This window comes from Dromaius novaehollandiae, chromosome 6 (assembly GCF_036370855.1).
Source record: "Dromaius novaehollandiae isolate bDroNov1 chromosome 6, bDroNov1.hap1, whole genome shotgun sequence".
Classification (NCBI taxonomy): domain Eukaryota; kingdom Metazoa; phylum Chordata; class Aves; order Casuariiformes; family Dromaiidae; genus Dromaius; species Dromaius novaehollandiae.
The window spans coordinates 28,033,932-28,053,206 of NC_088103.1; the positions used below are offsets into that span (position 1 = coordinate 28,033,932).

The window sequence follows — 19,275 nt, forward strand, 5'->3', positions numbered from 1 at the left end:
TATTTCAAGTTTTGAATTTGTGTCTCTATTCTGAAGCTTTCCCTGTCAGGAAAGCTGGACCAATGCTGAGTGTGATTTAAATCTGGGTGATTTTAGACATGGTTTTGGAAATTATATTGCCTTTTTTCCTATGTTTTTTGAGGACATGGTTCCATGACTATCAACACTGGCTTAGCAAATTCACTAGCAAATTTGATGTGGACTAGGTATGGGCAAAGAATTGTACTTCTTTCAAGCTAGCTGGATCACATAATACAGAGTTTACATTGACTTTTAAGTTTATATACTGGTTTTATGCTGCCTGACAATTGTCTAACCAATAGTTCAAAGTTAAAAAGCAAGATTTTTTGAGCAGATCAGAACCAGTAGATTGGGATTTATGCCATAACAATACTTTATGTTATGAAGCCACGGCACTTTTTGATCCTAAAATTGGATTTACAGTATCACCAAATCAGGGTTTCAGTTAAATGTCAGTCACTTTTCGGTAACAGGTAATTTTCCTACTTGCAGGCAAAACTTACGGCTCTTGTTTTTCACACAAGAAAACACAGACTGTGATCTAGCTCTGAATTAGGGCAGTTAGTAGCTGCATGAATCTATACGGGCACATATCCCTGTGACAACAGAAATTTAGCAGACCCTCTTATTCTGTGAATGGCTTCTAGCAATAAACCCAGGAGGAAGAAAGAAAACATTTAATAAGCTGCTTTAAGGCACAATTGCCTCATTCACCATAGGTCAGTTCACACCTGCTAACTACTCTCCCTGGAGGTGAGCTACACTCAACAGCAGCAGGGGACAAACGGCCTAGGCGGGACATATTTTTGTACAAAGCCATTGAAATGCATCCCCTGGATGTGGCAGTGTTCTCAAATTAGCCCCGAGTGCTCCATCTCAGTTATGGGTAAGTGGCACCATCCTTTGGGAAGCAGTTTAGGATGAACGAGGAGGGAGGGTACCTCTGTATGAACATGTGCCTATGCATGTGCCCATGAGCATATGTAAGAACAATGTGTAAGACGTTTATGTGTACATATTTGCAAATGGGTGCATATGTGACCTTAAAGGATGTGGAGCTCAGCTGGACACAAACTGGAGAGTTCAATGTCTGTGAGAAGGTCCTTGGACATATGATAGACACTCAGCTTCTCCCCTCCTTTCAGGAGACAAAGCTCCAGGGCTATGAACCAAATACTACCCTCTGCAGATCTTTCAAGTAAAGCACACACATGCCACTTTTCCTGCAAGGAGCATAAGGCCATAACCACAATAACTACCCCAGTCGGTCTGGAAAGAGCTCAGACCCTTCCTGACTGGATGCCCCATGCTGAATATCATTTTCAAGGCCCACAGAATAGAGAAAATAGAGCATAGGCCGGTCTGCTGGTTACAGCACTGCATGTGCTCCAGCTTGCTCAAGAAGCACATTTAAGTTAGCCTCCTCTTCACAAAGGAAACCAGCCCTGACTGGTTCCCCCAGGCCAATCTGTTCTGCCTTAGCAGGCGCCAGGACATCCCCAGCATATCCCTTCCCACACTTCAGTGCCAAGGAGCACATTCCCATCATCTGCATTACAAGGAGCGCCACAAAAATCCCTTAAAACCAGTGTCTCTACAAGCAAGAGACCTACAGAATTCTGCTCTCATGTGGATTTGTGCCCCTTTTGCCATTAGCTCTCCCTCACAACATACCTAGGTCCCACCTATATCTCACTGCAGTGCTGCCTTGGCTTATGGGTTTTGTGCTTTCCCCAACCCATGCATTAATTAGAGTGATTGCTCACACCTGACATACATGGGTCTCTCTACTTCCAAACCTGGGCCAACATCTGTCCTATGGGATAGGGCATAGCCCTACAGCTTTACCATATGACTGGATTCTCTTGCTAGGCACTGATTGCGTCTTTCTGCCTCCGAAAACCTGCTTTCTGTGAGCCTGTGGAAGTAAAAGGCAAGTTGCATGATTTACCGTGGAAAATAACAGATGTCACTCTGAGCCCGTGCAGTGGAGATGATGCAAAGACTCATGGTCTGGGAGAGCCAGCCAGCAACCCTGAGCGCGCAGCTGAACGCGTGCACATCCACCAGTATGAACAGGTCCTAGGGCATGCTGCTCCCAGCCATGACTTTAATATAGGGATCTCCTCTGTTTACCTTTGAATTTCCGTCTCTTGGGTGTAGATAGCTCACAGTGGTACCCTGTATGTGAGATTTGCAGTCACTCCCTTTTGTTTCTGCTATTTACAGGGAGAGCTCTTCAGGGCTAGGTGTGTCCCTAATTGGTATCTGCACAGCATCTATCCCAACGGGGTTTTGCCATCGCTCTCACTTTCCCTTGTTGCTGTCGTGATATAAAAAGGAATAATAGCGGATAACCTGACTGCATCCCTGGTCGTTTTCCAGACTGCCCATTCTGAAGACTAACTCTATTCCCTCCAAAACCCTAGCTGTTGTTTTTTGTATGCCATCTAAACACATGGTGCTGTGATAAAACTAAGGCTTCAAAGTGCAGCATTTCTTATTTTGGTATTCTTATTCATTCCAGCTAAATAATAGCAAGAAAATGTACCTTTATCCAAAAAAACCCCAGGAACTGACTTGTGCTTAATTGTTATTCTAATTACAAGTTCTGGTGTAGTGTAAATTTTTTCCCTTGGCATTATTATGAACCTCATTTCCTTACAAAGTCCAGGATAAACAATTCCAATATATTTTGTTTTAATTATCAGGGTTTAATGGGGCATAATGAGACTATGTTGAGTGGTGCAGAAAAAAATAATAATTTAATGTGTGCAAAACTACTGAGTGCTTCTAGCTTGACTGTGCATATTTCACCTATTGTGGTGCAGCACTCTGTTAGCTAATATTCAATGTGCCCATCATTTATTTATTAATTATACCTGCTTTTCAATGGAAAAATCTGCCTTTTTTTTCCTGGCATCTGAAACAAGAGGAAACCCATTAAGATAGCCTGGAAGAAAAAAAAAGGGTAATTCTGAGTTGGGCAGCGAAGGATGTAGCAGATAGGCCGCTGACGGTGCTGGAAGCGTTTGTCATGTTACAGACACAGGACTGGAGTGTGTTGGATGTAGAAGCTGTATCAGCCAGCACGTTCCACAGTCCTTCTCCCAGCATTACTGCACAGCAAAAACTTCAGGCTTCGGTTTGTAGGATCCCTACTAAAACAAGCATAGGTAACACCAGCCGAAGTCACCATTCAGAAATGACCTTGCCTGGATTCTCACTACAGACATGTTTTTCCAGTTCCAAGCTATGTTTCCTACAGACTTAAAATGCCACAGATACCTTTGCAGTAAGAGAGGAATACAGCAAAAGAGCAACCTGGGAAATAAATCAGTAAGGCAAGATTATGACCCTTTATTCTTTCCGAGTCACTTTACCACTAGCACTGAATTCAACGGCTGGGAGTGGCTAATGGTCCCATTAACGCAAGTAGTTAGCACTACCTATCTACTAGGCTTGTATTTCACCTTACTAAGGTGACCATATATTGTCTTTTTTTTCTTCTACCCAGATATTTTACCCAAAGAAAGATTTTCGCCATTTGCCTAGGAATCCTGAACACCAGGCAGTGTGGTCAGCATGGCAATGATGGGTTGTTATGCAGAAAGGATGAACGCTTTGGCCTTCTCCTGCCGGGCACATACAGCAGGTCTGAAACTTTCAAGTGTACTGCACTGCCTGTTCCTGTCCTGCGTAGCTCACACACCCACAGGCGTACCAGGGGTCTGTTGGATGGAAATACAGAAGCTCTGTCACAGTTTGATTTTTCTGGCTTGGAGGAATCAAGCCTTTTATCCCTAACAGAAACAAGGTTTCTGAATGCTCCACTGTCTCTTCTAACCTGGACTGAGCAGAGAGTCCTTTGCCTTAACCGCTTCCCTCAATACCTTCAACCTGAGCAATTGCAGTCCTGCTCTTTGTCATTGTCAAGGCCGTTCTGACATTGCAGTGTCCAAGTTCAGTTGACTACTTAAAACAGCCTTTGCCACCTTTCAGAGAAGAAACTACGTGGGAGAAAACCTTTTTCTCTGCATTCACCCATGCATATTTGTACAGCATCTTTTCTAATTCTTGTCTTGCTCAGGCTCCTCCACCCCACACTGTTCCAGGCTGCATGTCCAAGTGAAGTACATGTCTGGCCTACACATACAGGACACAGTTTTCTCATCCACATATTATCACCTGTGAATAACAGTATTGTTGTTCCTGCTTTCTAACTTACTGCAATTTTAATGAAAGCATCCCAAGATATCACAATGTGTGCAAATAAGGCCTTACACACCAAGAGAATGGAAACCATCTCAGGGATGTGAAGTTCATAAAAAACAAATGTGTCCAACCCTAAAGAGCTTAATCTCCACGCCTCATTCACGTGAGAGTTACAAGAAGCTTCAACGCGAGTTTCACCTCAGGAATAGTTACTGGATCCTGCCTGAAGGGAAGCTTATTTTACTTATCCCTTATATTCTGACATGGAAGCAGAACGCTGGATTCAATGCTCATTGAAACCATTGGGAATGACCTCTCTTCCAGAAAGAATTTGATCCACAACTTTAGGAAGAAGGTTCAAATACAGGGTGACAAAACAGACCAATGTTACATTATATACTTTTATTTGAAAATTAATATTTTATATTACAGATTAAGTTAATATACTCCAAATATTTGGGTTTTAAATAAAATAATTTTATTAATTACAGAAATCAGTATTTACAGAAAAACATTTACATAAATATTTTTCTGGTCCTTTTTTCATCTCATTGGAGTAAAAAATTCTCCATAAAGTTTCTAACCATGGGAGGTGTCACATTCTGTCCGATGTCAGCCTCCTTCAATGAGCAGTGGAGGCAAGAAACCTAACTGGGCTTAGGTTACAACTCAGTGAGTTGACTGAGGAACTGCTATGGGCTGGTTGCCTATATTAAAATGTAACAAGGCATGAAGAGCTCAGGGTTCCCCCTTCCATGCCTGTGTCCTATGTGTCAAGGAAGAATGAAAGGGAAGTATCAATGAGTATCTCCCATTGAACTTTCCTTAGACACAGGACCAGGGCAGCATCCAGCATGTTCTCACAGCCCTCCAAAGTTTGCTCTTTTTCTTCCTTCCTCCTGTACTATACGGGTTCCTGGCCAAGCTGAGGATCCCACTGGATAGCCACCGTACAAATACACACTGAAAGGCAGACTCTGCTGTCCCACAGACAGCTGAACAGCCACATCAGACCATGGTGGAAGAAAATGAATACAAAGAGGGGGGACTGCCTGGCCCTTCACCATACAGAAGAGCAACCCCGAGTCAGAGGTCAGGTTTCCTGATTCCCACATAGCTACTAGTTATGTGTTCCCTTGGATTTCTTAATGGCCACCAAGTACCAAAGGGACTTAGGAGTAAGTCCCTCTGCATTTGGTAGGACTGCAGATAGAAAAGTGGGGTGAAGTGCATTTCTGGCAAATGCATAAATTGCAGATGGAGGAGGCCTCTGACGAGAGCTCTGAGCAAACACTCATCCTCAAAGATGTGTGTAAGCATGTACGACCCCATTGGATCATGCAGCCAAAGCTGAATAAGGTTCTGTTACTGGGGGACCTGCATCCCTGTCTTGGCTTGAGGCAGAAGGAGATGCCAGTTGAGATGCATTGATATACTAAACAGAACCTTAATTTGAATGTTCACTTAATGTGCTTGCATTCTTTCACGTAACAAGTTCCAGTTTCTCATGGCTTCCCTTGGCTCTTAGGCAGGCAGACTGCTCTCTGTGCAGGTTGGCACACTCACTAGAAGCTCATGGCTCTTTAAAACCCAGCCTTACACTGCTTTCCACATGGCCACGGTGGGGGAAGCAGCATTTGAAGCACAGCTGAGTTTCTGGCTCTCCTGCTCCATAGTCTGAAATGCCATTTCCCTTGATATCTTCAGCAGCAAATGGGGTACTGAATCCAGGTACATGTCAAATGCAGACAAAAAAAGGGAGGTTCTGTTAATGACATCCACACCTTGTTGCCACCATGTCTTTATAATTTTTAAGGACCACATTCTCTTTGTCATCAAAGTAGAGAAGATTGAGGGACTTCAATTCATCTGGCACACAGCATGGCGTGCTAATATCTTGAGACAGCTTGAGTGTATGGACTATGGACTGGACAGTGGCGTGGTTGGTTGCATTTTGACTTTCCCCTAAGGGGAACAGACAGGTTCCTCTGCAATGAAATGCATTGTATCCACTTGGGTAAATAATCCATCCTGACCAGCCAATAGCACGGAAGTCAACGTAGAGTTCCCTTCGATGACATGCTGCTACCTGGCTTTTGGTGGAGGGCAATGCAGCAGCCCGAGATCTCCTGCTCATGCTTGCATTGCTTTTTTCATTGACATGAGTTTGGCGAGGCACATGTAACAAAGCGTTATTTCTGGCAGGGTTCAGCTCTGTTTCTGAAAGGGAGTTGTATGTTAACCTTTCTCAAAAGAAATCCGTTTCTTTTCTATGCATAGTGAGTTAACTGTTCTACAAGAAAGTCCATCGCATGAATTTACATCAAAGTCTTCAAAATGGATTCTAAAATCACAAACTATGAAAGTGCTGAAAGGCATGCATATTCCATCGCCATTTCAGCTATATTTCACAAACTGCCCATCTTCCTCAAAGGGACCCCCCCCCTCCTTTTGTGGCCTGAAAAGCCACAGTTCAGCAAAAATTCCAGCATAGTATCTCACACAAAGCTTGCTGCTGATTAAACCAGGATGCAGGATTTCACTGTAATAATTTTCATTTGATAACAAAACTCAACAGGTCAGCCTCATTTTTTCTGAATCAGTTTCACCACCTGGTTTTTAATATCCATGCAAGTCTTACCTAGTTTCTTCCTAATATGCAAATGCAATCATTTGCGGCCCCCTCCCCCCAAAAAAACCCTCCAGACCCCCTCCTCCCAGCTCTTCCTCTTCACATGTATCAGGCTGTAAAAGCCAGCCTTACTTGGCTTTATTGGAAGACCAGTGGGAGCAGTAAGAGACTGTTCTGTAATTTAAGGAATGAGGGCGTTGTCTTTGATGAAAACAGCCTTTAGTCACAATGCTAATTAGTCACTGAGGTTAAATAGGTGCTTAAAAACCAAGCCAAGGACAGAGAGGTTTCAATTGCTTATCTAACAACCCCTTCCACTCTTGAAAACTGCACTTAATAACTCTACTTTTAGATGCATTACCAGCATTTTCACAAAGTTTTCCAGGTCACTGCGGTTTCTAGCCTAAACTGAAACTACAGTTTTCACTACAAAAAATGTATAAAAAAATTCGTGTCCTTTTAGAAGCAAAATAAATCAAACCCAGCTTTGAATACTTCCTACAAATACTTTTTTTTTTTTTGAGGATAGAGATGACTTAAAGGTGTTGAGTAACCTGCTAGCAAGAATTGAATTGTATCAAAGCAAACTCTGGTCAGTGATAAAGCTGGACAGGGTATTCAACACTGCAAGTAAATACTTAGGTGAGGTATATATTGGGTAGCAGAAGGTGACAGAAGATGAGTAGGAATTTCATATTCTAAAACAGAGCTGCTGTTCTGTGGACCTACTTGTGGAAGAAGGTACAAAGCTGGAAAACCTCCGTTTGTGACTGTTCGTGAAGAGGACAAGGAGAGCATTTCTACTCTCCTGCAGAGTTCCCTGGCTCTTAGCAAACTTCACCAGGTTGTGCTCAATTCTGTTGCTGAATACATGTGTTGTAGTTATCAAAAAGCCATGGTTGGAGCTGCTGTTTCCAACCCATTTGGAAACCTGGTAATGAAAAGGAGATGAAAAAATATTGTTTCAGTAATCGAGTTGTAGCATTAGGATTAAGAAATGTTTATATTGAGAAAAGAGAACAGGCTATGAGAGTGTAAGGACATACATAATCACATAAGTGAGGTGGCAGTGTAGTTAAGACTGAATTAAGTTTAGTATTTAAGCCAATAATTCAACATTTAAAAACACAGTTTATATTTTCCCAAATTATATCTATAGGAAAATAATTAATTTTCTGACAATTTACCAGTGAATAGGAGTCTAGGAGTTAAAATTAACTTTAAAATTGAATCCTTCCCAGCTTTAGCCAGAACTATTTTTTCCCCTAGTAATCTTAATTACAGGATAATATGAGCTCTCCAGATTTTCCCTAGCACTAAAACTCACTTAAATCTCACACATACATGGCATTTGAAGAAATTAGCTTGCAATCAAGCAAATTTACTCTGTCATCTAATTGTTATAATTGCAGGCTACTAGATAAGGCCAGGCCATTCTCAAGCAAGGCTACAAAGATGCAACTCTGCCAATCAGCCAAGCACTCTGTTGGATCTGATCTTAAGGCTTAAACAATTAAAAAACACTATCAGAGACTATATATTTAAACCTGAGACATTTTTTTTTTTTAAAAAAAAACTGTTTGTTTGCTAGTAAAAGGAATTCAGATACTGATGGTTTAAGAATATCTGCAAAACAAGTCTTCAAACTAATGAATTAGGATTTTTACAGCTGAAGTTAAAATGAAAAACAATTCAAACATGATAAATTCCAGAAACACAATGTTAAGGCACCAGAACAACCACACATCTGCTCTGTAGTAATACCACGAGGATAAGAAAGAAAAACTAAAACCTACTCTTGGCCCCACAAACAATGTCATCTACTTTGGCAGCATAAGCACAAACGTGTTTTAATCTCAGTGACGTATATGGCCTCACGTCCCTATTGACTGGGTTTTGTTTACTCAGTTCTCATCGTGCCAGTGCTGCCAGCAACAAATAATAAACATTCCTCCTTCAATTTAGGTAACACCACGTATGTTTCTGAGCGTAGTGGGAAAGTTTCTCTCTCTCTGCTGCCCCGGAGCTTGGCTTGATGCAACATAAAGGCAATGTTGGAGTTGTGAGCTGACCATTATCATAACAGATTTTGAATTAAAAATGGAGGTCATATTTCTCTGCTTACTGTCTGTGTCACATTGAACACTTCCCAGCCCTCCGTGTACAAGGATAACAATCTTGATGTGATGAGGTGTTTTTTCTGTGGCTTACTTCCACTCTCCAAGAGTTCATACACTTCCACCTTGAAAAGAGCAATACAACAAAACTGGAGATGAAAATAATTGGTTTTTTCAGCAAATAGCTGAAAAGCTATTCTGGGTTCCCAAACTAGGCAAAAAGTTGCTTTTAGCCAGCTTAACAGAAAAGTAAGTATGGGTACATACATCTGCTGTGAGCTATGTTCACAGGGAGGATACTGGACCATATGGACACACGGTCTCACCCAGAATGACTACTCGTTTGCTATTATCTTATGCATATTTACCTTTAATCAGCAACCAATTTTAGTACTAAGTAAGAGCTAAGCAAGCACCACAAGCACAAGAAAAACTACCGCTGCCCTCTACCCATGGGGGGGTTGACACGCATTTGTGTGACAGAGTGGTGACCTGCACCAGGGAACAGATCCAAGTAGAAACTTTTTTCTTTTTTCCACTTTATGGAGGTTAGTTTTCATGTGGATTAGGGAACTTGTGTGGCTACTCAAATGCTTGTGCTACAAGGGAGGAACACTGCAGGGTGGGAACAAGACACTGAGGGGTGGGGAAGGAACAAGTATTTGCTTACTTTGATGGCTTTTATTGTTTGTGGAATTTCAGCATAACAAATAAGAGCATACTTACTTTCAGATCGTAATGAAAACATGAAATATGCAGCATAGCATTTGTAATTGCATATAGTCCCTAAGCATTAAGATAATAGTATCAAAAAGAAGTATACACACATAGAAAAATATCCTTACCATCCTTTTCTCTTCTGAACATGTGACACTACCTAAACCTCCTGTTACTCCGTGCCTGCACCCTCAAGTTTGCAAAAAGTCTGACCCCAGCTTTTGGCAACGGAACAGATGAACTGAACTCCAGACTCCTCATCCACCCTGTTTTCCTATGAATCCCTGTTATTATGATTACACATTTTAGCGGTGCAAGCAGACAACTTTGAATCTGTGTTTCAAAATATCAATACTCAGATAAGTACGGTTACAGTTTGAACTAACTTTTAAGCAAAAATGCCGTGTCAGTTTTGCCAAGATAAAACTGCAGATTGCGCGATGACTTCGGCATCTTTAGGGATAGCTTTCCACCAGATAGTGAAGGAGGAGTGCACACTGCCTAACCCCAAACCTTGCGTGTACTACTTTGCGTGCTGGAGGCAAAGAAAGAAACTTCATTCTGCCGTGAGGATGATAAAGAAGCAAACAGAAGTAAAGAGGGTTTATCTGGTAAGCGGTCACTCGCCACTTCTGTCTTTCTCATTTTCCTTCAGCATCGTTAACGAGAAAAGCACATGCGAATGCTTAGCTGACAGATTTTTCCCCACTTACTCTGCAGAAGTGTGGCAAATCAGGTCTCCCAGCCCCGGCTTTCTTCTTCAGCTTGAAGACTCTGAACTCGGCTTTCAGCATCTGTTCTCCTTTCTCGATCGCGCTGATGTCAAAGTAGAAGTGATACTGATCTATGCGAACTGGGAAAGGAACATGCTTTAGGAACGATTTAAGCTCTCACAAGATAAAACCCACCAATATGTTTTCCTTAGTAGCTGTCAGATGTGCTCAAAAGCGCGTTAAAACTGGTAATAGCGGACACGAGGCGGAAAATAAAGCCGGCTCCCCGCAGCAAGCCCCAATACATCGCCGAGGAAGCGGCACGGAGGCGGTTCCCCGCGTGGGAATCGTGGAAACCGCGCTGGGGAGAGGGAAAGGGCTCCTTCGGGGCTGCCCGGCCCCGGGGGCGCCTCGCCCCGGCCCACCTCGGTCCTCGAAGCTCCGCACCACGTTGCCCTGCAGCAGCCCGGGGGCTCGGGTGATGCCGTTGGCGTCCGCCACCCTGTTGAAGAGGTCCACCATGAACTGGGGCGGCTTCTTGCGGGGCAGCACGTCGGGCGGCAGCTCCTCGATGTCGAAGACCTCCCGCAGCCGCTGCAGCGCCGCCGCCAGCACCTCCTCCCGCGGGCCGGGGGCCAGCGGCAGCCCCGCCGCCGCCGGGGGCCGGCTCGGCAGCCAGGACAAGGACAGGGCCAGCGCCAGCGCCAGCCCCAGCGCCAGCCCCGGCCCCATGGCCGGCTGCGGCCCGGGCGGGCGGCGCTGCGCGGCCCCCAGGGGCGCGGGGAGGCTGCGGGCAGCCCGAGCCGCCGCCGCGCTGCTGCCGCTGCCCCGACGGGCGGCTGTGGGGCGGCCGCGCACACCCCTGGGCCGGGCTCGCCCCCGCTGGCGGCCGCGCCGGGGGGGCCGCGCCCCACGCCCCGGCCATTAAGGCCGCTAAAGGCTCGGCCGGCCCCGCCGCTTTTCCTTTTCTCTTTCTTTTTTCTTTCCCGGGCTTTGATGTAGGCAGTGCTGATGCCAGGTGCTGTTAAGGGTGCTGTTTCCCGTCACTGCCCCCATCGTACCAAACAGCCCCTGCAAACTTCCAGCCTTACGGCCTAAAGAATTCCTCCGAGATGAGTCGCTCCCACAGCCCCCGGTGCAAAGGCGGGCTCAGCCGGGCTGCAGGAACCAGGGCTCGTGGTTCTGCTGCAAGTCTCTAATTCGGACCCTAAAGCTGGTCGGGGTGAGGGTTTAGGAACCGAGTCCTCGTTTCTGCTATTACGATGAAGCAAGAGCAGCTAAGTTTCAAAGTAATTAGAGATTGGGGGGGGGGGGAGGGAGGAAGGAGAGATAATGTATGAACACATGCATCTCAAAAGTCTTTTTTAAAGCTTAAATTATTCCCAGAATGAAACAAGCTTCCACTAGTTTACATATTTTTTTCCTTGGTTGATGAAGAGAATTCTGCCTCCCCTCACCCCTGGCATCCTGCATATTAGTCCTTTTAAGATGGTCTGTCTGTCTTATAAGGAACAATTTAAAATTCCCGATAGCTCAGGCACCCTGTCCCTCTGCTTGTGCCACATGACCCAGAGTTCCCTTTCCACAAAGAAAGGAAAAGGAAACTAGGTTATGTGTCAGGTAGAAATGCCTCCTGGCTCCTTTCCTTAGTCTCACACAGTGTGCCTAAGGAGAGCTTGCACTGAACAAGAAGCACATGGGGAGGAAGCAAGGTGATGAAGAAGTGGCTACAGCTGTGTTGATTAGGCTATTCGACCCACTTGCAAATTGGCCATTTGAAGAAAAAAGGTATAATCGAGATCATACAAACAGTTCTGATGTAGGGAACTCACTCACCTTTTGCTGCTCTAAGGCTGAAGCTCCTGGGGCACTTATTTAGCCATAGGGTTTTCGGCTCCAGACTCCCTCCTACTGCTGCTCCTTCCGGCCTCCAGCTGTTGCTGTAGCCGCATGGCTGAAAGAATTTGTGGATAGTTATTATTGCAATGTTTTTTCCCCAGCAGGCCAGTTTGCCATGTGAGGTGCGGTGTAAGTGCTGATGGAGGAAAACAAGAAGCATCTTTGGGTTAATCAAACCACTTTAAAGAGCACTATTGCAGCACATGAATCTTAAGCCAGCTTTGATCCTCAAAACTCTCAGTTGTCTTGTAAAGGCTGTAAGGTGTCTCAGCTAATGGCAGTGCTGGTTTAAGTAATACCCATTGCTACTACCTGCACCAGAGCATTGAAGGAGACTAGTAATATATGGGATATCATCACTAGACTCTTTTTCAGTGCTCCTAAAAGCTGTTTCCACTCCACTGCTTCTTTGCATGCTCATCCTCACAAATGCCACCCTGCCCTTGGGCCTCTTCATTTACTGCTAGTACCTTCCCTACACATATACTTCCATTCCTTCTCCCACGGTGCTGCTTCCAGACATTAATGTCTGGAAATGCATAGCTAGGGTTCCCAAACAACCTTAAGTCTGCCCTAGAGGGAAAGATTTATGAAAATGTCCTCCTTGTTTAATATAAGCTGGGACCACAAACAATGAAATGCCTCAATCATAGTAGTACAAGTGCAGAAATTCCAGCCTATTGTTAGCCAGACATAACCCACTGAGTGCTGTGTTCTTTTATTTTCATATTCCTGATTAGGCAAACAACATAATGAAAGCCTCACTCCCTATTCTTTCGTAAGACTGCATGACTCACCACTTACATAAGCCTTACACAGGAGCTGGTCTTGGCTCCACTGATGATACTGCATATTGATTTGCAACTAGTGCAAGGCTCCAACCTCCTTGTTCTGCACAAGCAAAACAGGTTCTCTCAACTTACATGTTATGAACAGAGTAGTTTTGGGAACCCAGGAGAAGTATGGAATCTGTAGGGAACTATGATATTTTGTTAACAACATAACATTATAGGTGAGTTCTCTAAAATGTTCAGCACTGGTGTCATTTTTTCCTTCTCCCTCTTTCAAGGGAGTGTATGAACAGGTTGGTCTACAGAATTCAAAATCATCTGGCTTTCAAGCATAGTTTATAGGTGAGAACAATACAATTCTTGCATGGTCTGTCACTTCGTCTTTGATGCCATTACGATTAATATGGGACAGCAGTAGTGAAATACCATGGCTGTCACATGCTACTATTAGCAGGCAGAGAAAAGTTTATCTGGGAGCTTCCCTTGAGCATTTCAGAGCCTTAACAAATCCGGATTTAAATGGAAGTCCAACCTTGCCATACAGAGATGAAGAATATACTTCCCCTTCCCTTTAGTTTAGCAATATTTGTTTCATTTTAGCACTGACAATAAAGAAACCAGTGAATAGAGGAGGCTGGAAGCTGCTTTTTTCTCCCCACAGCTGCCGTGACACTTCTCACACCCTCTTTGCATCCAGGTTCTGTTATTCTTAGCTCAGTGACTCACGATAGATATCTTCTTTCTGGAAAGACGACCAGTTTTCTGCTCCCTCAACACAGCTTAACACACTGTAGTCTTCACTGTGGCTTTTGCAGGCAGGGAGCAAGAACACACTTGCAGCATAGCACCTGTCTTGCCCCCATTTAAAAAAGAAGAGAGGAATAACGCTTGTCAGACTTGACTTTGCTTTTAACTATAGCAGAGGCAGCAAAAACAGGATTGCCAACGAAATTTAGGAATTAATAAGGAAAGCATCATCTTTTAAGTCTCAGCTGAAGGAACATGACTGTACCACATCAGCGATGCCATGTGAAGTAGGAGTGTTGACCTCACCCCAGAGCCTAGAATAGCAGTCCCTCGAGGGGCAGGTAGACTGAGAGAGCTACTGAGTTTGTAAGAGTATATTCAGCATTTAGCCTGGACATTGGAACAGGAAAATTATAAATGGCCCTAAGTAGCAAAGAGTGTTTTTACTATGTATCTAATATATAAATACCTTTCCCTGGGGAGATAAACTCCCAAATGCAGACTTGCCAGCACATCTTGACTCCAAGGCATGTGCCCTACTCAAGCCCTTCAAAAAAGTGGACTGTCAGCATTTTACATGATAGTTTTGTGCAAAGTACAGTTGCTGAAATCATGATCCAGACAATTAGATGCTGTATCATCTCTTCTTTTCCAGCCAGGGCTTCTTTGCACTCTGCCATCACTTCCTGAAACATCTCCAAAGGCTTGGAAGATTTCCTGCCTCCCCCAAAGACTGTGCCTTGGTTAAATGAGGAAACCAAGGGAGAAGGTGGTAAAGTACCTCATCCAAAGTCACCCAGCAATTCACAGCAGTGGAATCCAGATCTACTTTCTCTTAAAAGATCAAAACAGGTAGATTACTCCACATTTTAAACTATCTCAGTGACTATGCTACCTAACTTAAACCATCAGGAAAATTCAGGAAGCAATTAAGTGATTTCTTGGCCAATACACTAGAGCCAAACCCAAGTTTGGATAAAGCTGCCACAGAGTCTCTTTACATCTCATCTTCACATATCATCTGAGAAAGCACAGCCACTAGCACAGGAGAACCTACATCGTGCTGGATTCTTTCCTCACCAATTTTATTATTCATGTACCTGGTTCTTCCTTTTAAGGATATAATAATGTTGGAGCAAAGTGCTACCGTTTTGAAAGGGCATTAGTCTAAGTTACTGTTTTCTCTAAGTTTGTCAACTTAATTGCTTAAATTACTGATTCCTGTGACAACTTTCCCCAAAAGATGCATTCTGTAACAATTAAATATCCAGGTGGGCATCACATAACTAAAAAAAGCACCATGATAGTTGTTTCAACTGAGAATGTCCAAAGGAGGCAATGGATTTGTCTAAAAGTATGTTGTATCTTTATATGCAGGGTTTTTTTTGGTGATACTTCTCAATGAGTAACATTAAGGTCTACTGGAAAATTCCATCCCTCCCCATGAATGCTTTCTCGAAGGCTCCCCTCCCTCATTTTCAGTTACACAATAGTATCACTGTTTACTGAACAGATTTTGTGTATCTGCTCAGTCTTAGTTCTTTACATACTAGTGAGGGAGCATTACTGATCCCGGTAGTATTCATTCACTACTGAACTGTATTAGCTGGTAGATGAGGGAAAAGCCCTAGATTCAATTACAGACTAACATCAGTATAATCAAGAACTGATCATACATAAGTTCATTAACTATGTTGTGATTACCAAGAATGTGAAAAATCAAGACACAGTCTTTTAAGATTGGCTGCTAAAGTCACTATCATCATCTATCACCATGGTTTTTGAAAAGCACATCTCAAAAACCATCTCTGGAATACAGCCAACGGTGGAACCCACAAGGTCATTCTTTGTGAAAAATCAACCAAAAAACCGCATGCAACAGACTATTTCTTTTCAATAGCACAACTCATTTGTAACTGTCCTTTCCATAGAGCAATGTCAATAAACACATGAAAATTGGAGAAAAGTCAGCATTCAGTGATCGTTTCAATCATGTACAGCATCCCCCATTTCCATGTCCCAGAGACACATTTTTGGTTCTGATGAAGGCTTCTATCAGAAAGCTAGGTCTTCAAGAAAAGAAATAATAGGTCCATCAGGATCAGTGGAGCTACATTTACAACAGCTGAGGACCTGGAAACTTCTTAGCCCTAATGACTTAGTGGCTCAAAGAAGTGAAGTACTGAAGGGTTTTTACAAATAACAACAATCCCATCATGTCCGTCTGAAGATTGTGTCCCTTCTGTTGAAGCTCCTTGTAAGGGGAATAATTGCACTACTAATATGACAGTCAAAATCAGCTAAGTTCTAGCAATTTTGGGATCAAAAGTAGTCAAATAAAGGCAACATTAGAGTGCAAGTGTCTATAAGTGACTCTCATCTGAAGCCAAGACTTACAAATACAAAAGCCCCATTCTTTACAGCTTTAGTTGGGAGGATCACATTTATTAGCTGTAGTAGACTCATTTCTCCACATGGTGTAGCCCTTTGAGAAGATGCTGAGCCACAGTATTAGGTTATGGATTTAGAAATGTTCCCTTCCATTTTTAATACCATTTATCTCCATCTATCCAGTCAGCATCTTGCTAATACTTCTTTTGTGGAGGACCATTGTTGTTCAGAATAGTCAGACACACACATACAACCTTCAGCACAACCACTTTTCTCTAGGTTAGAATTTACACTAGGTTCTCTGGGTTAGTTATTACATCAGAAATGAGTTTTATACAGCCAACCCACTCAAGTGTTCAGCAAATGGATGAACAAAGGAAAACAAAACAAAACAATGCACACCGGGAAGAATGAAGGGACAGAGGGGAAAAAACAGAACATCTTATTAAACAAAGCTGGAACTGCCCCCCCCCCCCACACACTTCTTTTTAACAAATGTGTATGTTTTGAAACCAGAAGGAAGAAAGGAAGAAATATGGTAATTTCTAACTTCACCTGTTGACATAAGTGTTGCATGTTTAATCCAGCAAATAGTGTCTCTGGTCAACGCTCCCCACAACCATCTACAGAACAGTCCAAATTTTTGTTCTTGGGCTCTCTAGATTTTGTTCAACCCTGTTCATCTACTGAGCTGTGTGGGTAACAGGGTACATCTTATACATCTGTGCATGAAATTTCTGGAGTACCATGGGGTTCAGTAACTTTTAGTGTCTTTACATAAAATAACATTTCAATAGCTCCTTGTGGTGTACATTTTTTCTGAAAGATAATAGTCACTGTTTCATGCTGAAATGGCTTTCCTTAATAAGATTTTATGTTTTTCTTCAACTGGATTCCTAAATTAACACCTTCATTTTGATCAGTCTTTATCCCCTTCTTGCTAAGAAAATAAAATACAAAATACGCATATTCCATATGGAGTGATTTTTGGAATCACACACAAAGTAAGTAACAGCTACTGAATATAGATGAATATCTGGAGATTGAGAAGGCTAAAAACGAAGCTTTTGAAAGTGTTATATATCTATAAAATATTTGATGGTGAATATGTTTGTCTATGCAACATTATTAGCCGGGAATTGTTGTTTCAGACCTATTTTAAAGATACTGAGAGAAATTCACTTTACACACAGGTAAAACTAAACAAACACAAATCAGATGAAGAGTGGCAGTATTCTGACTAAGAGTGGGAGTATTCCAGAGTGAGAGTAGGAGTATTCTGAAACAACTTTTCTACTTTAAAATGTACTCCAGCTATATTCCAGAACAACCAGCACCTGTAAATCAATCCACAGACCTTTAATCACACACACACCTGAAATGAAATGCTTAAAAATACTTTCTGAATATATTCTGAAAATGAATTCTGAATATGAATTTCTGAAATTAAAAGACTGAATGGCTGTTACTGTAATCTCCACCAATACTGGAAAGATCTAGTTGCTAGAAATCATAATTTGAAGTTTCATGGAAAAAAGAAAACATACTTAAACATAATATGACTAACTTGGCATGGAGCCACATCACGCAGGAAAAGACTGCTTCCCCAAATCATCCTATCTGTCCCAGAAAGACTTCTAGAACAGATTTTTGGTTTTGTTATTTTAATAACTCCATAAAAGCCAAGGATTTATAAAAGCACATGCAAGTCCATTTACATCAAGAGACCATCAGTGAGAAGTTACAAACTTTCCTTAGGATGGGAACTGTCTTTAAGACTGAAAGTAGTAAATAAAAAAGGACACAAACTGACAGCTAAGAGCAGCTCTGCTGACAGCTGAACTCCTGGGTTATTTAAGGGGGAAAAAGCTCAAAACCAATTAGAAATTCCTACAGCTCTGGAGAAGAACAGCAAAATGGGTTTGTTTATACTCTTTTACTGATCGATTATGAGTCATATCAACAGATTTACCATTTTCTAAGCATTTTTGTAACTGAAAGCTAGGTTTTTCATTTCATCTCTCTCCTGAAAGCCCTTATGAACATAACTGGATCAGAAAAACAGATGTCAGAAAAAGATGCAACAATCCTGCCTCCAAAATCCATAAAGAAGGGAAGCATATTCCTGGACTGTGTGCCCTCTCCAAATCCAGTTGGAAAAGCCAACTACTATGAGCAGTTACTGAAACAGTGACGCATCATCTTCTGCAAATCTCTCTACTGATTCTTTAGCAGAGAGCAAAAACAATAGGAAAAGCTCCTGGAAGTATCTTAAAGACCACCTTTCTTTAGCACAGCAAAATAACACAGTTTGTATTCTTGCTTCACCACTCATCTTTCAAATTTTGTTTGCATTTTCATGTGAAGTAAAAAAGATGCTTTAACACTGAAGAAAAAAAAAAAAGAAGTAGCTCAGCTTTTCCCTATAGCTTAGAGAGGAGAAGGACATTAGCCACATTTAGCTGTTGCTAGTTAAAGCATACAGTAATTCAATGTTGCTGCAAAAATGTGCAAGAATGTCATTTTGTTCTCACAATCTATTCATTTTTTTTGCACGGAGATTTCTTCACCTAGCACATCAACACCTTGAAGACTTACCCAAGAGGGCAGTCAGGTTTGCTAAGTTAAGCCGATTCTTTCTTTCTTGGAAGGAAATGGGTATTAATTTAGAATTCGTCTGACTGGCAGGGAGACTGAGACTTTCCCTATTTACAGAATACATATGACTTGCAACTTCTGAATGTGCTCCCATTATGCCTCCGTCTGGGCAAAAGTGATTATGTTTAGTGACATACAGGGAACTCATTCCCCCTCTGATGAACTAATGTCTCAGTCTTTGTCAAGGTAAAAGACTGTAAGTGCTAACAGAGAACTGCAGTTTTTCATGTCAGCTACAATGAGATCCAAAAATATATTTCACAGGATCCCACAGCTACAATGAGATCCAAAAATATATTTCACAGGATCCCACTATCAGTCCACAATGTGCAAACATCACAGTTATTGTTACCTCAATGGTAAAACAGTATCAT

General features: G+C 42.4%; 1 protein-coding gene across 2 annotated transcripts; it reads right to left on the reverse strand.

Annotated features, from left to right (window-relative positions):
• Positions 1–4,677: 4,677 nt before the first annotated feature.
• Positions 4,678–17,443, reverse strand: LOC112989065 (bone morphogenetic protein 2-like). 2 transcript variants are annotated; one of them, XM_026109971.2, is made up of 5 exons: positions 12,252–17,443; positions 10,416–10,555; positions 8,994–9,110; positions 7,598–7,799; positions 4,678–6,456 (listed from the first exon to the last, which is right to left on the reverse strand). In XM_026109971.2, the coding sequence occupies exons 1-5, from the start codon at positions 12,472–12,474 to the stop codon at positions 6,005–6,007; spliced, it is 1,134 nt and encodes a 377-aa protein (XP_025965756.2). In that variant the 5' UTR covers positions 12,475–17,443; the 3' UTR covers positions 4,678–6,004. The 2 variants fall into 2 exon arrangements, with proteins under 2 accessions (XP_025965756.2, XP_025965757.2); XM_026109972.2 differs by lacking the exon at positions 12,252–17,443 and adding an exon at positions 10,841–11,734.
• Between the last annotated feature and the right edge of the window lie 1,832 nt (positions 17,444–19,275).

Excerpts from the sequence above, each read along its gene's own strand:
- LOC112989065 (XM_026109972.2), bottom strand. The coding sequence starts at position 11,147 with ATGGGGCCGGGGCTGGCGCTGGGGCTGGCGCTGGCGCTGGCCCTGTCC. Across the intron at positions 10,556-10,840 it reads GCGGAGCTTCGAGGACCGAG|TTCGCATAGATCAGTATCAC; the intron begins GTGGGCCGGGGC and ends TTCCTTTCCCAG. Across the intron at positions 7,800-8,993 it reads TGTTCAATGTGACACAGACA|GTTTCCAAATGGGTTGGAAA; the intron begins GTAAGCAGAGAA and ends TTTCATTACCAG.